General features: G+C 38.7%; 1 protein-coding gene and 1 long non-coding RNA gene across 2 annotated transcripts in view; one reads left to right on the forward strand and one right to left on the reverse strand.

The window, feature by feature from the left end:
• LY75 (lymphocyte antigen 75) overlaps positions 1–18,439 on the forward strand; it is a 74,376-nt gene that overhangs the window by 50,574 nt on the left and 5,363 nt on the right. The window contains exons 25-34 of the mRNA XM_054044678.1: positions 541–767; positions 2,895–3,063; positions 5,288–5,452; positions 6,199–6,321; positions 7,862–8,056; positions 8,466–8,686; positions 9,813–9,987; positions 11,311–11,478; positions 12,838–12,960; positions 14,266–14,433. Coding sequence (XP_053900653.1) covers positions 541–767; positions 2,895–3,063; positions 5,288–5,452; positions 6,199–6,321; positions 7,862–8,056; positions 8,466–8,686; positions 9,813–9,987; positions 11,311–11,478; positions 12,838–12,960; positions 14,266–14,433 — 1,734 coding nt within the window. The remainder of the gene's footprint in view (positions 1–540; positions 768–2,894; positions 3,064–5,287; positions 5,453–6,198; positions 6,322–7,861; positions 8,057–8,465; positions 8,687–9,812; positions 9,988–11,310; positions 11,479–12,837; positions 12,961–14,265; positions 14,434–18,439) is intronic.
• LOC128845736 (uncharacterized) overlaps positions 1–18,439 on the reverse strand; it is a 69,343-nt gene that overhangs the window by 43,996 nt on the left and 6,908 nt on the right. The window lies entirely within an intron of this gene.

Genomic DNA, 18,439 nt, shown 5'->3' on the forward strand with positions numbered 1-18,439 from the left:
GAGCTGCCTGTACCAGGTTTATTGCCCATTAGATTTGCATAAGAATGAATCTGATGGCTCTTTACTTGACTCATTCCTGTCTCCGTCAGACTGTTCAGAGATGCATGGCCCCTGTTGATTTCACAACATCTGTGCGCAGTTCTGCGGAAGGCTACCACAGTTTCACATTAATTTTACACAGAGTATGTTTTTCCCCCTAATAACTTAAACTCTTTTGAGTTAAATTGAATGAATCTGGAAAGCCACAAAGCCCAGTAGTGCTGTTACTGCCTTTCTACCAAACTTTTATACAGGGACTTACACATTTACATTTAAAAAGAGCTTTACATTTTTCCACAGATACACACTCTATCGATTCCGATATAGTAAAATTGTACTGGCTACAACAGTCTATGAATCTTTTTTTTATTTTATTTTTGATGGTTATTCCCAAAAGAAATTTGAATGAGTTTTGCTGCTGTTGTTACAAAAGAAACTGAGAACTAAAATGTTTTGCAGTATTTATCCTACTTATTGCTTCTATTTCTTGATTATTTACAGGAGCTGCTGACAACCAGACACAGCAAGTCCTTAATGAAACACTGACCTATCAAAATGTCCATTACACAGTAATTCTGAAGAATTTGTCCTGGTATGATGCACTGCGGGAGTGCAAACAGAAAAACATGCAGCTCGTTAGCATCACAGATCAGTACCAACAGGCTTTTCTTACTGTGCAGGCTGCTATTCACAATTACCCTCTCTGGATTGGACTCTTCAGCAAAGATGTAAGTTTTATCTCCTCCCCATCCCTCCTTAGAACCATTTTTTAGGGTAGGGTGGAATAGTAAAGGAATGACTGGGGAAACAATGAAACTCAAAATTACTGGGTTATTTTTAAATAGATGTTTCAAGTCGCATCTATTTTCAGTTGCAGAGAACCATCTTGAAGCTAGAGGTCTACTGGGAGGTCAACCAGTCCTGATGCTCAGGGTTATATACTAGATTTTCAGTTCTCTGAAGTGCACATTCAAGTATGGAACTCTGGTTGATGGACTGATTGAGAGGAGACTATGTCCCTCAGGTTTTAAGATGGAGGAAAATGTTTTATAGTAGCAGCAAACTATATCATTGCATCATCTTTGTTCCTCTGTTGTCAGTGGTTCTATAATTGCTGCTGTCATTTGAAATTCTGGGGCAGGGTCAAGGAAGGCCAACCAAAATGTTTTAAAAAGAGAAAATCTGAAAGATAGCAAATGAAATCCAAAAGCAACTGCTAAAAATTGTTTGAAATATATTGTAAAATCTTGTCTTAGAACTTGGAATGGATTTTTTCAGGTAGGGTTTGTATGCTTTATTGCTTCTTAATAATGGAGAAAAGTCGTGAAAGGCTATTTTTTTAAAAAATATGCTTTTTTACCTTAAAAATATCAATAGTGTCAAGAGTTCTTTCTTCTGTGTTTGTTGGAGGACTTTTTGGAAATTCCCAATGTGGATTGGGAGCTTTCTCATCTGTTAATTAAAGAGTTTGGGGCATGGGTGTGTGAGTGGGTGTTGAATCTTTAACAAACATCTTTTCTTCTCACCATTTATGGATGTTTGAGTTAAATAAGTATTACCAAAACCAAGCAAAAAACAAAGTTTTAAATAGCCTGAATAAAAATTGTTCTCATGGTCATGTATCTATGACATCATAATTCTCCTACTTCTGCAGCTGTCCATAGAGTTTTCCAGGAACAACAGGGAAGAAAACCCTGGTATTTTTAATGTATAAAACATACAGGGAACTTTTAAAGAAAACAAACTTTTCATGTCTTATCTGTACTTCACAAAGAAGCAAAAAAGAAGACAACCTCTCCTCCCTTTGTAGGTGACCTTTAAGTGGGGATCAAATGCCTCATCCTGTTGCATATGGCACTAAAGCTCTGAAACATATAGAGGGGTACTGCCTACGCAGCAGCTCATGCCTGTAGGCAGTGAGACAGTGCCAGGAGAGCCTGCAGTTCTAGTACTGAACATACCAGGAAAATATATTGAGCTAAAAAAAAAAAAGATTAGCACAATATCAATCCCTAATATAAGAGTGATCTTAAATACAGAAGAAAACTTTTAAATATAACTTTCCTAAAGCATAGATCCACTTACTTTTCTTGTGTTTTAATACGATTAATTATTATTATATTTTATTTTATTATTATTATTAATTATTGTTGTCATCTTCAGGGCAGGAATATGTCTAATTATAAATTCTAAAAGTACTTAATATTAAACATTAATACATTACATTTGATCTAACATGGGGAAACAACAGGACTGACTCTTAGAAATTGCTTCCAATTTCCATGCACAAATAATTTTGCCCACAATTAATTGCAGGTTCAAATGATACCATTTAGAAATCAAACTACCTGGCTTTGCCTACAAATCAAGCATAATAGTTAGACATCTAAGTACTGCACTGTTGTTGTAGCCGTGTTGATCCCAGGATATTAGAGAGACGAGGTGGGTGTGGTAATATTTTTTATTGGACCAACTTCTGTTGGTGAGAGGGACAAACTTTCAAGCTTACAGAGTAGTTCTTCATGTAACCTCTGTGTAAGGTTGAAAGCTTGTCTCTCTCACCAACAGAAGTTGGTCCAATAAAATATATCATCCAACCCACCTTGTCTTTCTAACATCTAAGTGTTATCATTTGCCATTCACAATAGTCAATGTAGTTTTTTTCAGCAGCAAAACTGAATGTGACAGACTCCATTTATTATTTTAACGAGACCAAATCCTAAGAGCTGCTGAGCACATGCAACTCTTGCTGAACATAGGATTTCACCCAGTAGAAATATAGTATCATGTCATTTGATGTACCTAGACTTTTTTTTAAGTGTGTAAGCGCTCATCTTTTATTGGTATGATGCTAGGATGGAAAACATTATGGCTGGGCAGATGGAAAGCGCATTGATTTTAGCCGCTGGTCTGAAGAAGACGAAGAAACAAGTGAAGAATGTGTGTTTTTGGATATTGATGGATTCTGGAAAACTTCTGCATGTTCCTCTGAAAATCCAGGTGCTATTTGCTACTTACCAAGAAGTATGTATTCTGAGAAAATACATTCTCATTATTTTTAAAAAAAATCTTTCATAAGTAATATACATAGTAAAACTCAGTAACAAAGATGTTTTATAATTATTTTAAAATAAAAATGTTCCATTTATATACACTAAACATAGACTACTTTCTAGAACAGGCTTGTTTAGTTGTTTGTGTACCAAAAAACCCGCTGCTGCCTTGGAAATGGGCCATGTACACACCTGAGCAAGTTACCCAAGCACTGTGTAATTATTTAGTAACATTCAGGGTTGCTGTGTTGACCCAGATTGTGCCCTCCAGATCTGCCCACTGAGTACACCCTCTGCACATGGATCTCCCTCACCTCCACGTGGAAGGAGGATTTAGCCATCTCCCTTGCACCATCTGGGACCTGTGGAGGCCTCTTCATACAGTCTGGAGTCCATGCTGCGGGGGGAGATTGGTGACTGGGTAGGAAGGAGTAGCAGGTGGAGATCAAGTCGGGAGGTACAAATTGAGCCTTTGCCAACTCCACAGAAATTGTTCCAAATAGAATAATGCACCCTAGGGAGAGGTCCCTTGGGATCTTGTAGGTTTGGCCCAGGACAGTGGGGGGAGGACGACAATTCCATCCCCTCAAAAACCAAACAAAAAAAAAACAGAAAAGAAAAGGATGATGTGAGGGGATCCCTCTGAGGAGATCTTCACAAAAATTTCTTCCCCAGGAGACACCATTCTTGTAGGTTTTTCTGTGAAAGGGCATGATATGGGCTATTGCTTTAAATACAAAATTGCAACCAAAAATTCCTTGTGATTATGGTATAATTAAGTTGATTCTTGCAGTCTGAACTACTAGAGGAGTAGTCTCATTAACTTTTATGGAAACAACAAGGAGTACTTGTGGCACCTTATAGACTAACAAATTTATTTGAGCATAAGCTTTTGTGGGCTAAAACCCACTTCATCAGATGCATGGAGTGGAAAATACAGTAGGAAGATATATATAACAGAACATGAAAAGGTGGGAGTTGCCTTACCAAGTGGGGGGTTGAGACAAATTAATTAAAGTGGGCTATTATCAACAGGATGAAAATCACTTTTGTAGTGGTAATCAGGGTGGCTCATTTCAAACAGTTAACAAGAAGGCGTGAGTAACAGTAGGGGCAAATTAGCATGGGGAAATTAGTTTTTTTAGTTCTTTTAGTTGACCCATCCACTCCCAGTCTTTATTCAGGCCTAATTTGATGGTGTCCGGTTTGCAAATTAATTCCAGTTCTGCAGTTTCTCATTGGAGTCTGTTTTTGAAGTTTTTTTGTTGAAGAATTGCTACTTTTAAGTCTGTTATTGAGTGTCCAGGGAGGTTGAAGTGTTCTCCGACTGGTTTTTGAATGCTATAATTCTTGACATCTGATTTGTGTCCATTTATTCTTTTGCAAAGAGACTGTCCAGTTTGGCCAATGTACACGGCAGAGGGGCATTGCTGGCACATGATGGCACATATCACATTGGTAGATGTGCAGGTGAATGAGCCCCTGATGGTGTGGCTGATGTGGTTAGGTCCTATGATGGTGTCCCTTGAATAGATATGTGGACAGAGTTGGCAACGGGGTTTGTTGCAGGGATAGGTTCCTGGGTTAGTGTTTTTGTTGTGTGGTGTGTAGTTGCTGGTGATTATTTGCTTCAGGTTGTGGGGCTGTCTGTAAGTGAGGGCTGGCCTGTCTCCCAAGGTCTGTGGGAGTGAGGGATCGTCCTTCAGGATAGGTTGTAGATCCTTGATGATGTGCTGGAGAGGTTTTAGTTGGGGACTTCAATGGGAATTACATGGTGCCCCAAGATTGGAATGTTTTACCTTTTCAGGATTGCTATGTACAAATCTAAAAGGTAGTCTGTGCTTACACAAGAATCATTGCAAAAGCTAAGTTACTGGATAATATTTGTTCTGGTTTTATTATATGCATTTGTTCCTAAAACTACTTAACCTAAAAAGCTTCCTGTGAAAAGCCTTTTTAAAGTATTTGCATATCCCATTTCATAAAATCATTGCTTCTTACCATCTTTAAGTTTATGGAAATATCACTGTTCTGAGAAGAGTGGGAACAATATTACATATTATGCTGTCAGATTATGCTACTAAATTTATGTTTTGTAACAGATTTTCATATTACACAGGAATTTGTTGTGAGGAATGAGCTGTCTTATTTTAAAATTGTGCATGACCTAAGAGAGTCTTCTTTTTTTTTTCCAGATGAGACTGAAAAAGAACAAGTTGTTGAACATATTAAATGTCCTCATAAGTTTAAAAATACACCATGGATATCATTTCAAAATAGTTGTTACACTTTCATGATAACAAAAGATAGATGGCAAGAAATGAAATCACAAGAAGCCCACCACTTATGCAAGAAAATAAGTAAGTACTTCTTTTAACTACTAGATTTCAAATTGACAGTGTCTTTTAAGCTGCTGTACAGAAACGGAAAAACTAGAGAGGTGAAGCATAGGCGGAGTTTGAAAGCTAGCAAATATAGTTGTCCGTTTTTTAAATTCGGAGGGTCAATTTTTAATGCATAAAGGGTATCCTACACAGCAAAGAAAAGCCTGTGGCTGGCCCACGCCAGCTGACTGAGGCTCGCCGGGCTCGGGCTGTGGGGCTGTTCCATTGCTGTGTAGACTTCCAGGCTTGGGCTGGAGCCTGAGTTCTGGGACTCTCCCTTTCCACAAAGTCCTAGAGCATGGCCCAGCCCAAGCCCCAAAGTCTGCACAGCAATGAAACAGCCTCATAGTCTAAGCCCCACAAGCCCGAATCAGCTGGCATTGGCCAGCGATGGGTTTTCCTTAATGGATAGATATATCCAAAACATACTTGTTTTTAAGTGTATGAAGTGCTCCCGAAAAGTATAGCTGACAGTGCTAGAAGCTGAAATCCTCCACTTATCGACAAAATACTCACAGAGCAGGTAGTGTTGACATGGCCTTTTGAAAAATAGTAATTTTTCCTAATATTTTTGTTGGCTGACGTGTTGTCTGTCCTTTTAGAATGATTGGGTGTGTGTGTGTAGTAATGATTAAACATTGGCGATCAAAATTTAATTTGTTTTGTAGATGATAGATAAACTTGTAATAAACTAATTATTATTTTAAAAATTGTTTCAACAGATCCAGATGCATTTGTCTTGAATATTAGAGATGAGGAAGAAAATAACTTTGTTGTTGAGCAGCTACATTCTTTCAGTGGCCTAGCTACATGGGTATGGTTGGGTGTAATTTATGATGACAGCGGTAAGATTTTGTTCTTAATAAAATTTGTTAACTTCCTATCATTAAACTGATACATTTCTTACATACTACATATGGTAGAGCAATCCAAGATACCATAAAAATAAATATGTACTAATGCTTACAATTGCCTTATATTTTCATTTATATTTTTAAAGGGAAATAATTGGACATCTTTTGTCTGTTCTAGTGATATTTAGATCCTACACAGTTTGCTTAATCCAGGTTATTGATTTTACCAAAAGGCAGGATTTAAAAAGAGCACAATGATATGTGGTGACATTTTTAGTAATATACATAGGCCTGATTTACAGAGATACTGAGCACCCAAAACTCCCATTGAAGTTAGTGACAGTTTGGGTGCTCACTACTTTGGAATTTCAAGCCCAGACTGAGTAGCAAACTACTAAAGCTCCTACAGCTGCAGCTTGTGACCAACCCTGCATTCTCTATTATGTGCAGTAAGTCTTCTGCAATTTTTCTGTTAGAATAATAGTGCTTTTCATCTTCAAAGCACTTTACAAAGATGAATGAATAACATCTCAGTGATGTAGATCAGTAATTTTTTCATGATCCCCAAGAGTCCCTGTATTCTGCTTCATTCTGAATGTAGATTCTGAAGCAGAGTGTCTGAATTCTGTTGCAATCTGGAGCCCTTAGAAAGGTGGAGCAGGAGGTAGTTTTGGATTGTGGGGCAAGTGCATGAACTGGACGTTTCAATTTAAACAGTAAACTGTAGAGTAGTTAGCAGGATTGGAACTTAAGCGGTTCCATACAGATGCAAAGATCTGATGTTAGTATTAGACCCTTAAATTTTCATTTTTAGGTTTCAAATACTGAACTCATTGTGATGAATGGGGTAGTTCTCACTTCTCGGAGCTACTATTTCAGACTGTCTGCAGACTCAGAAATACAACACTGCATCAATTACACTCAGTTCTTGTTTTAAAAGTAATCTTCATGGACAGGAAACATTATTTAAAAAAAAAGAAGAAATCTTAGATTCCAGAGCACCTTATTTCAGAAATGGATTTTCTGGCAAATTGCATGACTAAGGAATTGCAGAACACACAGGGTCATGGCAATCTCCATTTTACAAAATGTGAAAACAAGGCAGAGACATTAGTCACATTAAGCTACCGAGAGAGTGTGCATCATAGCCAGGATAGAATTCAGGAATTCCTGATTCCTAGTTATAGCTATTATCCACCAGACGACTCTTCTTCAGAAAATAGTACTGGGTTACTTGCAAGGCACCTGTTGTTTGTTTGGTTTGTTTTTTGTAATCTGAATTTTCACAATTCTAATTTGGGCAATCTCCAAAGAACATTTTCTCGTGACACCTAGAATTTTGGTGAGGGCTTAGAGGAAACTCTAGCAAACTTCAAAAAACAGTTAATAACAGGCTTTCTGATCTAAAGTGAGTGTTTATTAATACTGGTCAGGAGCACACCATCTTCAGTTGTAGATGAATTTCACGTTTCTTAAAAAATCAGTGCTTTGCTCAAGCCTAAATATAGAAACTTTTTCATATTTTCCACAGATAATTCCCTAAAATGGTATGATGAAACTTATGTGTCTTACAATAACTGGAAACAGGGAAGACCTAACGTAAAGAAGAATCAGTTTTTTGCTGGAGTGAACCGTGATGGGTTTTGGGATATTTACAACCATACGCAAAGTTGGCAAGCTCTTCAATTTAATCAACACAGTATTCTTGCTTGTAAAATTGAAATGGGTAAGTAATATCCAGAAACAATTACACCCAAAGTTTTGGGGGCTGGGGAGGTAAAGTTAATTTTAAGGCCTAGTCCTGCAAGCCCTCCATGAACAGGACTCCCAATGAAGACCCTGCATCTGCTCCCATTGAACTCATTGGCAAAACTGTCATGGATTTCAATCTGCAGGATGAAGTTGTCTGTCAGTATTCTAGTACTCTGCTCAGGATGGATGTTGGCTGTGTGCCTCCATCTTTCTCCCATCATTTAATATAAAAAAAGATATTGTGTATCCCGTAAGTAATTTATATTGAACACTTCAGTGCTTGAATGAGTTGTTATAGACTGATGGATTTTAATATCTTCCACATATTTCTAATAACATGAATGAAGTGTATAGAATTAACTATGATCTTAATCTTGAAATAGGGCCCAGAGAGAACAAGCCTCCATTGCCTGAGTATATACTACATGGAAATAGTACATACAGAATCCTTCAGAAAAAAATAACCTGGTATGAAGCATTAAGAGAATGCAAACAGAATGGAAGTGATTTAGTCAGCATACACAGTGAATCCCATCAGGTGTTTTTGGAAGATATTGTAAGGCGTGATGGATATCCACTGTGGCTTGGGCTATCAAGCCTTGATGTAAGTTTCTACTGTCATGACCATCGTTTCTTTTTCTGCAGTAATTTTCTGCAGTTGATTTCCAAAATCTTTGTGATCTTTCCAGGCTCTTTTAGAGGCTTGACTTTCATGCTAGAAGATTATTAGCTTTCTTTTTCCCCAACCACTAATAATATATGTTATGTTATTACACTTAGCTATTAGGGATTAGAAATGTATTTTAGAATGAGTGTCTGATTTCATACTTACATGATGGGCCAAATTCACCCCACTAGCGTAGGGAAGTGCAGCGTGCAGCCTCTCTGCTCCACCTTGCCCATTATACCACCATCCTTCCTCAGGGTTTTCAAAGGGGAGGGTAGCTTTAAGCTCCCTTTGGGGCCCACCAGCAAATACACCTCTACCCCGATATAACGCGACGCGATATAACACGAATTCAGATATAACGCGGTAAAGCAGTGCTCCGGGGGGGGCGGGACTGCGCACTCCGGTGGATCAAAGCAAGTTTGATACAACGCGGTTTCACCTCTAACGCGGTAAGATTTTTTGGCTCCTGAGGACAGCGTTATATCGAGATAGAGGTGTAGTGCTCAGGGGAAACATCAATTCAGTGCATCTGTCCACCACTCTACCCATCTTTTGGGCTGCACTAATCCCTTCACCTCCCATGGCAGACATTCCACTGCCATGGTTTCCACCAGCTACACTTCCAAGTGAATCTAGCTTAGTAGCTTTCATCAAAAACTGATAAACTTTACATACTGCTCCCATCCCTGTGGTTTAACAGCTCACAACATGACAAAGTAATAGATTTGTTAGGACAGAAAGTGAAGAATGCCTTATGTAATTGAAACAATCTGGGAAAATTGGGGAGGCATAATGTTTCCAGGTTGGGATTTGGCCTGGCCACAACCGTACTCTTAGAGAACCACAGACTCCTCAATGATCACAGGTGGCCAGGGCCTTAGTTTTAAGTATTACCTGGAAGACAGAACCTGCTAACCATGTTGGGCATTGGTTCAGTACTGACTTGAAGGAAATGGGTTTTTGACTCTTCAGTGCATCACTCTTTGTACGTTATCTGTGTTTATATTTGATTAATTAAGGCCTGAATGCAGTGGTATAAAAATTATTATTCTTTAATCAGGGAAGTGAATCTAATTTAGAATGGTCTGATGGAAGTGAATTTGACTACCGTCCCTGGGAACTAGAAAACTCTACATCTATTGGGAACTGCGTTTTTCTGGATACTAAAGGATTTTGGAAACGTGAAAGGTGCACAGATGCTGTTGATGGTGCCATTTGCTATACTTCTTCAGACAGTAAGCCTGATTTCCTTTTTTCCTGTAATTTAACACATACTCTATTTTACATGCTGTATTATGAACAGAAAATGAAGACTGAAAGAAATGTGATTTAGACTAAACCAGACATTTTGTTCTTTAAGACTGATTGTTTAGAAGGAGTGGCAAAGTACTCGTCAGTATATCTTGTAAGCTTTGTGGCACTTTGGTATTTGATAACAGTGGTGGCCAGATACCTAAACAGGCATTAAAAATAGATACTGCTTGTTAAACAGCCTAATGTGAGAGGGTTTCTTTATGCCAAAAATGTTTTCACTGTAGAGTTTTGTTGGCTCAGCTTCCATGAAATACTAACTCTGTCAAAGTCATGTGCTGTCACTGGATTTCTGTTTTAAGATTTTGATAACTGCTCAGGACATTTCTTTCCCATGCCCATCAATGGAGTGAAACTTTAAACTGAGCTGAGCAGGGTGTACGTTGACTAACACATTACTGAAAGGCTTTTGGAAGGCAGTGTTGAGTAGTAGTTAGAACAGGAGACTCGCAGTCAGTACTCCTGAGTTTTATTCTCAACTATGCCAAGTTTAGCTTTGGGGCTTGGGCAAATCACAACCTTTCTGTGCCTTAGTTTTCCACTTATAAAATGGGAAATATATATCCTCCCTTTATAAAGCAATAAAGCACTTTGAGATCCTTGTGTGGAAGGTGCTATGAAAATTACCATATTAATTTATGAATCTTAGTTTGAGTAGTGGGAACATGAGACTGTCACCATCTGTATCTGTTTCATACTCCCTCATTTTAGACAATTACCTTGGCAAAATCTGGTAAATAAAACTGGTGACCTCAGATTACCATAGTTTCTTCAAATTAGAGGGATCACTTTCAACATGACCCAATGTTTCATGGAAGAAATTAATATAATTAATTTAATATACATATAAATTAATATAATTTTTATAAATTGTTAGACTGATTACCTCTTTGTGACCTATGGCATAAATGTCAGCTCTTAAATCAGAGGTTCACAACGAATGAGCATACCATATTTCAAGGCCATTTGAATGCTTGAAATCCAGTAAGAATGAGCGGTCCCCCACTAATAGGAAGATCAAAGTCCCAGAATATCTGGAACTTTTCCTGTAATCATTGGCTGATAATGAATGAATCTACTATATTTCAAGAAGCAAGCTAAATGGGATATAAATTAATTTTGTCGGTTAGTCAGACCATTTTCAGCATGTGTGTGTATTTTTGTATATAGCATCCCTACCCCAGAGTGATTTGACTCTGCAGAGCCTCTTTTAATTTGCATAATACAAAGTTTTTATATTTTTACAGAGAGACGACTACAGCCACAGCAAACCAAAGGCTCCTCCAGGTGTCCACAGGGTACTAGAACATCGCAGTGGTTGCAGTATAAAGATCATTGCTATGCATTTGACATGGCATTATACAATTTTTCAGTATATACTGCAGAAGAGGCTAAAAGAGTCTGCCAGAAGCTGGGTATGTTTGGTTTTATTTATAATGTGTTATATCTTGTAAATAGCTCGTCATTAAGGGAGGATTAGAAAAAACACACTGGCAAAACTTCAGTTTTATGTTTCTTCGATTTGGGAATATGTCTAATGGCTGGTTTTATCTAATGATTTTTGGAGCATTTGATTAATATTTTTGGTAAAGTTGTGCAATGTTCTAATTACTTATCTGGAACATGAAAGTACATAAATAAAGTGATACCTCATACATAACCATTGATAAAGAAGGATTCAGAAGATCAAGGCTGATTTCCAAGGGAAAACCTTTTTATTTTACCCAAACCACTTTATACAAATTAAAGCCTGTATTGTTACAAAGTCATTCTTATTATAGCCCTGGGCATAGGATGAATGCAGAGAAATCCCACCAAGGATTTGAAAATAGACATTTCACACTTTAAACTTAATGACGCACACAGAAACTGAAAGGCCAATTTTTGTGCTAAAAGAAGAGCTTTTTTTCTTTTCTTTAGTAAATACTGGGGATTGTTTTGTGACAGATAATATAAGCAGCATGTAATTCCTCCTGTACAGAATCCTTTGCTCCCTTCACAATTTTAGGATGTTTGAATTGTCATAATTTTAGCTGTGTAATTTTTTTTACTATTTAAGGTTAATTAAACTGTGTAAGATAAACTGAAATAAAAGAAGCAGGTATTCCCATTACCAGGTGTGACACCCAATTCAGGGCCACTTGGACCCAGCGTGGGTTAGAGCAAGAGCAGTCCTTCTTTAACTTACACTGTTGACAGAAAGTCCTTTATGCCAGGATCTGGTGCATTGAAGCACGCCTCCCCCCACCTCTACCCCCTGCCCCCAGTGCACCCCCTACTTGCCATTACACCTTAAGTGCAGTGACATTATATATCAATATATGATTTGTTATTTAGATACAGAAAAATGGCTTGATCCTACAAGGTGCTGAGCCTCTATTTAGGTTAATAGGAATCAAGGGGGTTTACAAAAGATGCTTAGCACCTGACAGGATCAATGCTTCTGTTTCCATAAAGTATCGTTTGATATCTTTCCAGACTTGCAGGAGAATTGTCTTTATTTTATTTTGCATCACCTGCCCAGATGATAAAACAAGAAGTTAACTTTGATCTGAGGCTGCTCATGACATTGCATTGTTCTCCTAGTCTGTGTTTTTTCCTCTGCAGATTACATATCACAACATTTTAGGAGTCCAAATTAGCAAATGTTCTCTCTCATTTCTGTGCCTTAAATGATCCCTTTTGAATTTTTAGAAAATCCATTTAATTTAAAAAGACTATGAGCGAAACCTCTAAAATTTCTTTCTGTACTGACTATTAAACTCTTCCCTTAGATCCTTCTGCAACACTATTGACTATAAAGGATGCCGAAGAGAATACATTTGTCAGCAATCACATAAGGCAAAATGACCTCATCACCAGAAGAGTGTGGCTTGGATTGTCTCAGAATTTCAGGGGTAAGAAGTAACTACCAACTATGTGTGTGTATATATCTTATATGGTAAATAAAAATGAATGAAAATAATATAAAAATACTTAGAATTTGAAAAATTAACTGCCGTTGCTATGCAATTTGTTAGCATTAATTTATATAGTATAGTAACTTCTACCTCTTCTCAGTTTGTGTCAATTCCGAATGTTTCTTGATTTGTGATTTAGAATTATTTTCTCATATATTCAGTGAGTTAAATTCAAACATTTAGCTGCTAGATTAAGACACATGGGTTAAAAAAGGTATATGCGGAGAGGTGTTTTTTGTTGGCTTTTTAAAATTATTCTAAAATATTTATTTTACGAGTTTCACAGAATCACTTTTATTTTTGTGGCTTTGGATTGAAAATTAGATAATCAACAAAGGGACATTGTACAAGAGGTTGAGATTTTGATGAGAACTAGTTGGCTGTGATTTAATCCAGGCAAGACTGAGATAATGGTGGGTTGGTGGAAGCAGGCAGAAGAGTAAGTGGAACTTATATGGGCATGCAACTACCATTTGTAAAACAGTGTGAAAATTGGAGATGGTATTAGATTCTGGGCCAGTCCTAGATGACCAGGTAGCAGCTGCGACAGAGTATTTTCCATCTGCGCCTGGCAAGACAAATATAAACCTTTCTCTCCAATGTGAACCTTGTCAGAATTATCCATGCTTTTATCACCTCAAGACTAGATTACTGTAATGCGCCCCACATGGGGACTATTTAGAAGATGAATCTACTGCAGTGCTCTTATTAAGTGGAGTCGCACATTGGGAGCACATTAGACCAGTACACCATGATCTACACTGGCTTCCAATAAGTTTCTAGGTGGACTTTAAGCCCTAAATGATTTGAGACCTGGTTACCTGAGGTATCACCTCTCCCTGTGCCACATTTAGGATGAGCAAAGGCACTTGAGCTGGAACTTCTTCAATATAAATGAGACTGAGGTGCTGACAGGGCATTTTCTATGCAGGTTGCTCAGTAATTGAACTTACTTCGCTCCCAACTCTTGGTCTGCCAGATCCCAGATTTGTTAACCTGGGCATGCTGCAAAGCCTGTCTCTCTCAGGAAGGGTGCACTGAGGTGGATATATTTATATTTATGGGAAGTTTATGTTGTCGTTTGTTATTTATGTAATAGGCACCCAGCTCACTGGATGGGTACCTACAGTTGATTTTTAGAAATGAGATGAACTAAATAAATTGCGATTTTCACGTTATGTTGCAATATTGCAAATTTTTATGGTGATTTATCAAAGCAGTATTTGTGATCTCTCCCTACAGCTAAATCCTTGAACTGGCTTGATGGTTCAGCAGTTAAATATGCCAACTGGGCAAATGGAACTTCAAAAGTCAATGGTAAATGCAGTGTTATCCTATCCACAAATGGAACATGGTCTGAAGTTGACTGCAGTCATAGTAAAGGCAGAGTTGTTTGTAAAGCTCCTCTAGGTATGTCTTTCTTGTGTTTCATATACAATTTACTATTTTTTAATTGTTGCACTAAAGGATTTTTATGTCAGGCAAGGTCTGTGTACAGATCACTCAGATGAAATTTACTCCAGAAGACCTGTGGCTTAAGTGGGACTTAAATGGTGCATGGGCCTTCAGTGTGCTCTCTGGCTAGGATAATGTGTCCAGTATAGTTGTAAAAGAGTTACAGAGCTGATACTATCTTTTCTTTATAGTTGTGAAGAATCTGGACTAATTTACATTTCAATGTTGGCTTTAAGTCAGGTGGGGTTTTTTTTTGTAAGACCAGTCTGTGGTGCAAGGTTCATTTATCCTGTTTATTTTTAGGCTGCTTTTGTTTTTGTAAAGCAGCTAATTTCTACTTTAATCTTTATATGTTCAATACCTGGTTGTCACATTTCTATGCATGGTTCAATGTCGTGTTGATGGGCACACTAGAAATGCATAGATAGATATTAATAAATAGTTAAGTATCAAAGGGGTAGCCGTGTTAGTCTGGATCCGTAAAAAGCGACAAAGAGTCCTGTGGCACCTTATAGACTAACAGATGTATTGCAGCATAAGCTTTCGTGGGTGAATACTGCATCTGATGAAGTGAGTATTCACCCACGAAATCTTATGCTCCAATACGTCTGTTAGTCTATAAGGTGCCACAGGACTCTTTGTAACTTTCAATAAATAGTTAGAGGCCTTCATCATAAGAATGGCCATACTGAGTCAGACCAATGGTTCATCTAGCCTAGTATCTCGTCTTCTGACAGTCGCCACTGCCAAATGCTTTCAAAGGGAACGAACAGAACAGGGCAACTGTCCAGTGATCCATCCTATCATCTATTCTGGCAGTCAGAGACTAGGGACAGCCAGAGCATGGGGCTGCATCCCTGACCATCTTGACTAATAGCCAATGATGGACCTATCCTCCATGAAATTATCTAATTCTTTTTTTTAACCCAGTTATAGTCTTGGCCTTCACAACATCCCCGACAAGAAGTTCCACAGGTTGACTGTGCGTTATATGAAGAAGTACTTCCTTTTGTTTGTTTTAAACCTGCTGCCTATTAATTTCATTGGGTGACCCCTGGTTCTTCTGTTGTTTGAAGGAATAATACTTCCTTATTCACTTTCTACACACCATTCATGATTTTATAGATCTCTGTCATATCACCCCTTCGTCATCCATTCTCCAAGCTGAACAATCCCAGTCTTTTTAATCTCTCCTCATATGGAAGCTGTTCCACACCCTTAATTATTTTTGTTGCCCTTCTCTGTATCTTTTCCAATTCTAATATATCTTTTTTGAGATGGGGCGACCAGAACTACACACAGTATTCAAGGTGTGGGCATACCATGGATTTATATAGTGGCATTATGATATTCACTGTTTTATTATCTATCCCGTTCCTAGCATTTTGTTAGCTCTTTTGACTGCTGCTGCATTATCCACAATGACTCCAAATTCTCTTTCTTAAATAATAACAATCAATTTAGATCCCATCATTTTGTATGTATATGTTTTCCATTGTGCATTACTTTGCATTTATCAACATTTCGTCTGCCATTTTGTTGCCCAGTCACCCAGCTTTGTGAGATTCTTTTGTAACTCCTTGCAGTCGGCTTTGGCCTTAACTATCCTGAGTAACTTTGTATCATCTGCAAATTTTGCCTTCTCACTATTTCCCCCTTTTTCCAGATCATTTATGAATATGTTGAACAGCACTGGTCCCAGTCCAGATCCCTTGGGGATCCCGCTATTTACCTCTCTTTATTCTGAAAATTGACCACTTATTCCTATCCTTTGTTTTCTGTCTTTTAACCAGCTACTGATTCATGAAAGGACCTTCCCTCTTATCCCATGATTGCTTACTTTGCTTTAGACCCTTTGGTGAGGGACCTTGTCAAAGGCTTTCTGAAAGTCCAAGTAGACTATATCCTCTGGATCACACTTGTCCACATGTTTGTTGACCACCTCAGAGAATTCTAATAGATTGGTGATTTCCCTTTAAGAAAGCCATGCTGATTCCTCCACAGAAAATTGAGTTCATCTACGTGTCTGATAATTCTGTTATTTACTATAGTTTTAACCAGTTTCTCTGGTACTGAAGTTAGGTTTACTGACCTGCAATTGCCAGGATAGCCTATGGAGCCTTTTTTAAAAATTGGTGTCACATTAACTATCCTCCAATCATCTGGTACAGAAGCTGAGTTAAGTGATAGGTTATATACCACACTTAATAGTTCTGCAATTTCATATTTGAGTTCCTTCAGAACTCTTGGGGGAATACCATCTGGTCCTGGTGACTTATTACTGTTTAATTTACCAATCAGTTCTAAAATCTCCTCTATTTACACCTCAGTCTGGGACAGTTCCTCAGATTTGTTACCAAAAAGAATGGCTCAGATGTGGGAATCTCCCTCACATCCTCTGCAGTGAGGAACAATGCAAAGAATTCATTTAGCTTCTTCACAATGACCTTATCTTCCTTGAATGCTCCTTTGAACCTCCATCATCCAATGGCCCCACTGATTGCTTGGCAAGCTTCCTGCTTCTGATGCATTTTAAAAAAAATTGCTGTTAGTTTTTGAGTCTTTTCCTAGTTGCAAAATTCCAAAATTTGCTAGTTCCAGAATTCTTCTGCTGGCATGTACCAAGTGTATACCATCAGTCTACATTCCCTAATATCCAGTCTGCTGTAGGACAGAAGTGTGTTTTCCAAAGTTTATTAACAGCTACAACAGAAATAAATATGGGGGCTACAGTATACAAGTGTTTGCCTTCTTTCCTGCCCCACCAGTGGACCTCACATGGAGAGGCAGGCATTCATGATTTTAGTACTGGAGCTGGTCCTATGGGCAGCAGGTGCATGTATGTGTCATGCCAGGGAAAAGTTGAGGGTGCCACTACCTGGTCACTGAGAGATCAGTTTGGAGCACTAGCATCTTAGTGGCTTCATCTGTGTATGCAGTGTTACCATGACAGCTGCGTAGATTTCAGCAAAATCTACAATGCGTGTCCATGTCATAGAATAATCTCTGTAAATTTCCTTCATAGCAGCAAGTTTCCCCCTTACTAAAATACCCGTCTTTGCTAGCTATTTCTGTATAGGATGCGGCACTACGCTCTTTCCATTGAGGAGCTAAAGTAATTCTTGCTATGAGTAAGAAGTCCCATGTGCAAGTTTATCCATTCTTGCAAGCAGACAAACTACACTAGATTAAGGTCTTGTTTACTCTTAAAGGTTTGCTGGTATAACTTTACCTGTCTGATGGCTGGGGAAAGGATCCAGTTCCCATACTGCTACTTCACATTTCACTCCTTCCAGGATAGAAATCAGTTACTTGGGTCAGAAAGGGTCCTTGGAAGCAGTGGGATCTTTCAGATTTTGCCTACACCTCCATGGAAGTTGAGAGGGAGGAACAATGGGAAGCTAATGTTCCTGTTCATGTTGTTAAGGAAGAGCTACAAGATCTTCTCTGATCCTGTCTCAGAAATGGGTTTCCTCCTGCTTCTAGGAAGCTCAGGGACAGAATTAAGTATGCACTGAGGCACAAAGTACATTTAAACAGTGAGGAAAACCAACATTAAAGACAATAGGTTTTGTGACGGATTCAGACCAGAAGGCTATAAAAGAGTAGTGGAAGGCAAATATATCAGCTTCAGGATGAGCAGGTCCTTGTTCCCTGGGTGGCCAAACAAAGGCTACTCCAGGACAATCAAGACACCTGATGCCAATTAACCAATTAAGGTAGTTAGGCTTATAGGCGCCAACTTTCCCCAGCGCCCGTGGGTGCTCGTGCCCCCCCCCCGGCCCTGCCCCGACTCCACCCTGTCCCCGCCCCTATTCCAACCCCTTCCCCAAAGTCCCCACCCCAACTCCGCCCCCTCCCTGCCCCTATTGGACCCCTTCTCCAAATTCCCACCCCAGACCCGCCTCTTCCCTGCGTGTGCCGCGTTTTCCCTCCTCCCTCCCAGCCGTGCGAAACAGCT

This window comes from Malaclemys terrapin, chromosome 11 (assembly GCF_027887155.1).
Source record: "Malaclemys terrapin pileata isolate rMalTer1 chromosome 11, rMalTer1.hap1, whole genome shotgun sequence".
Lineage (NCBI taxonomy): Eukaryota > Metazoa > Chordata > Testudines > Emydidae > Malaclemys > Malaclemys terrapin.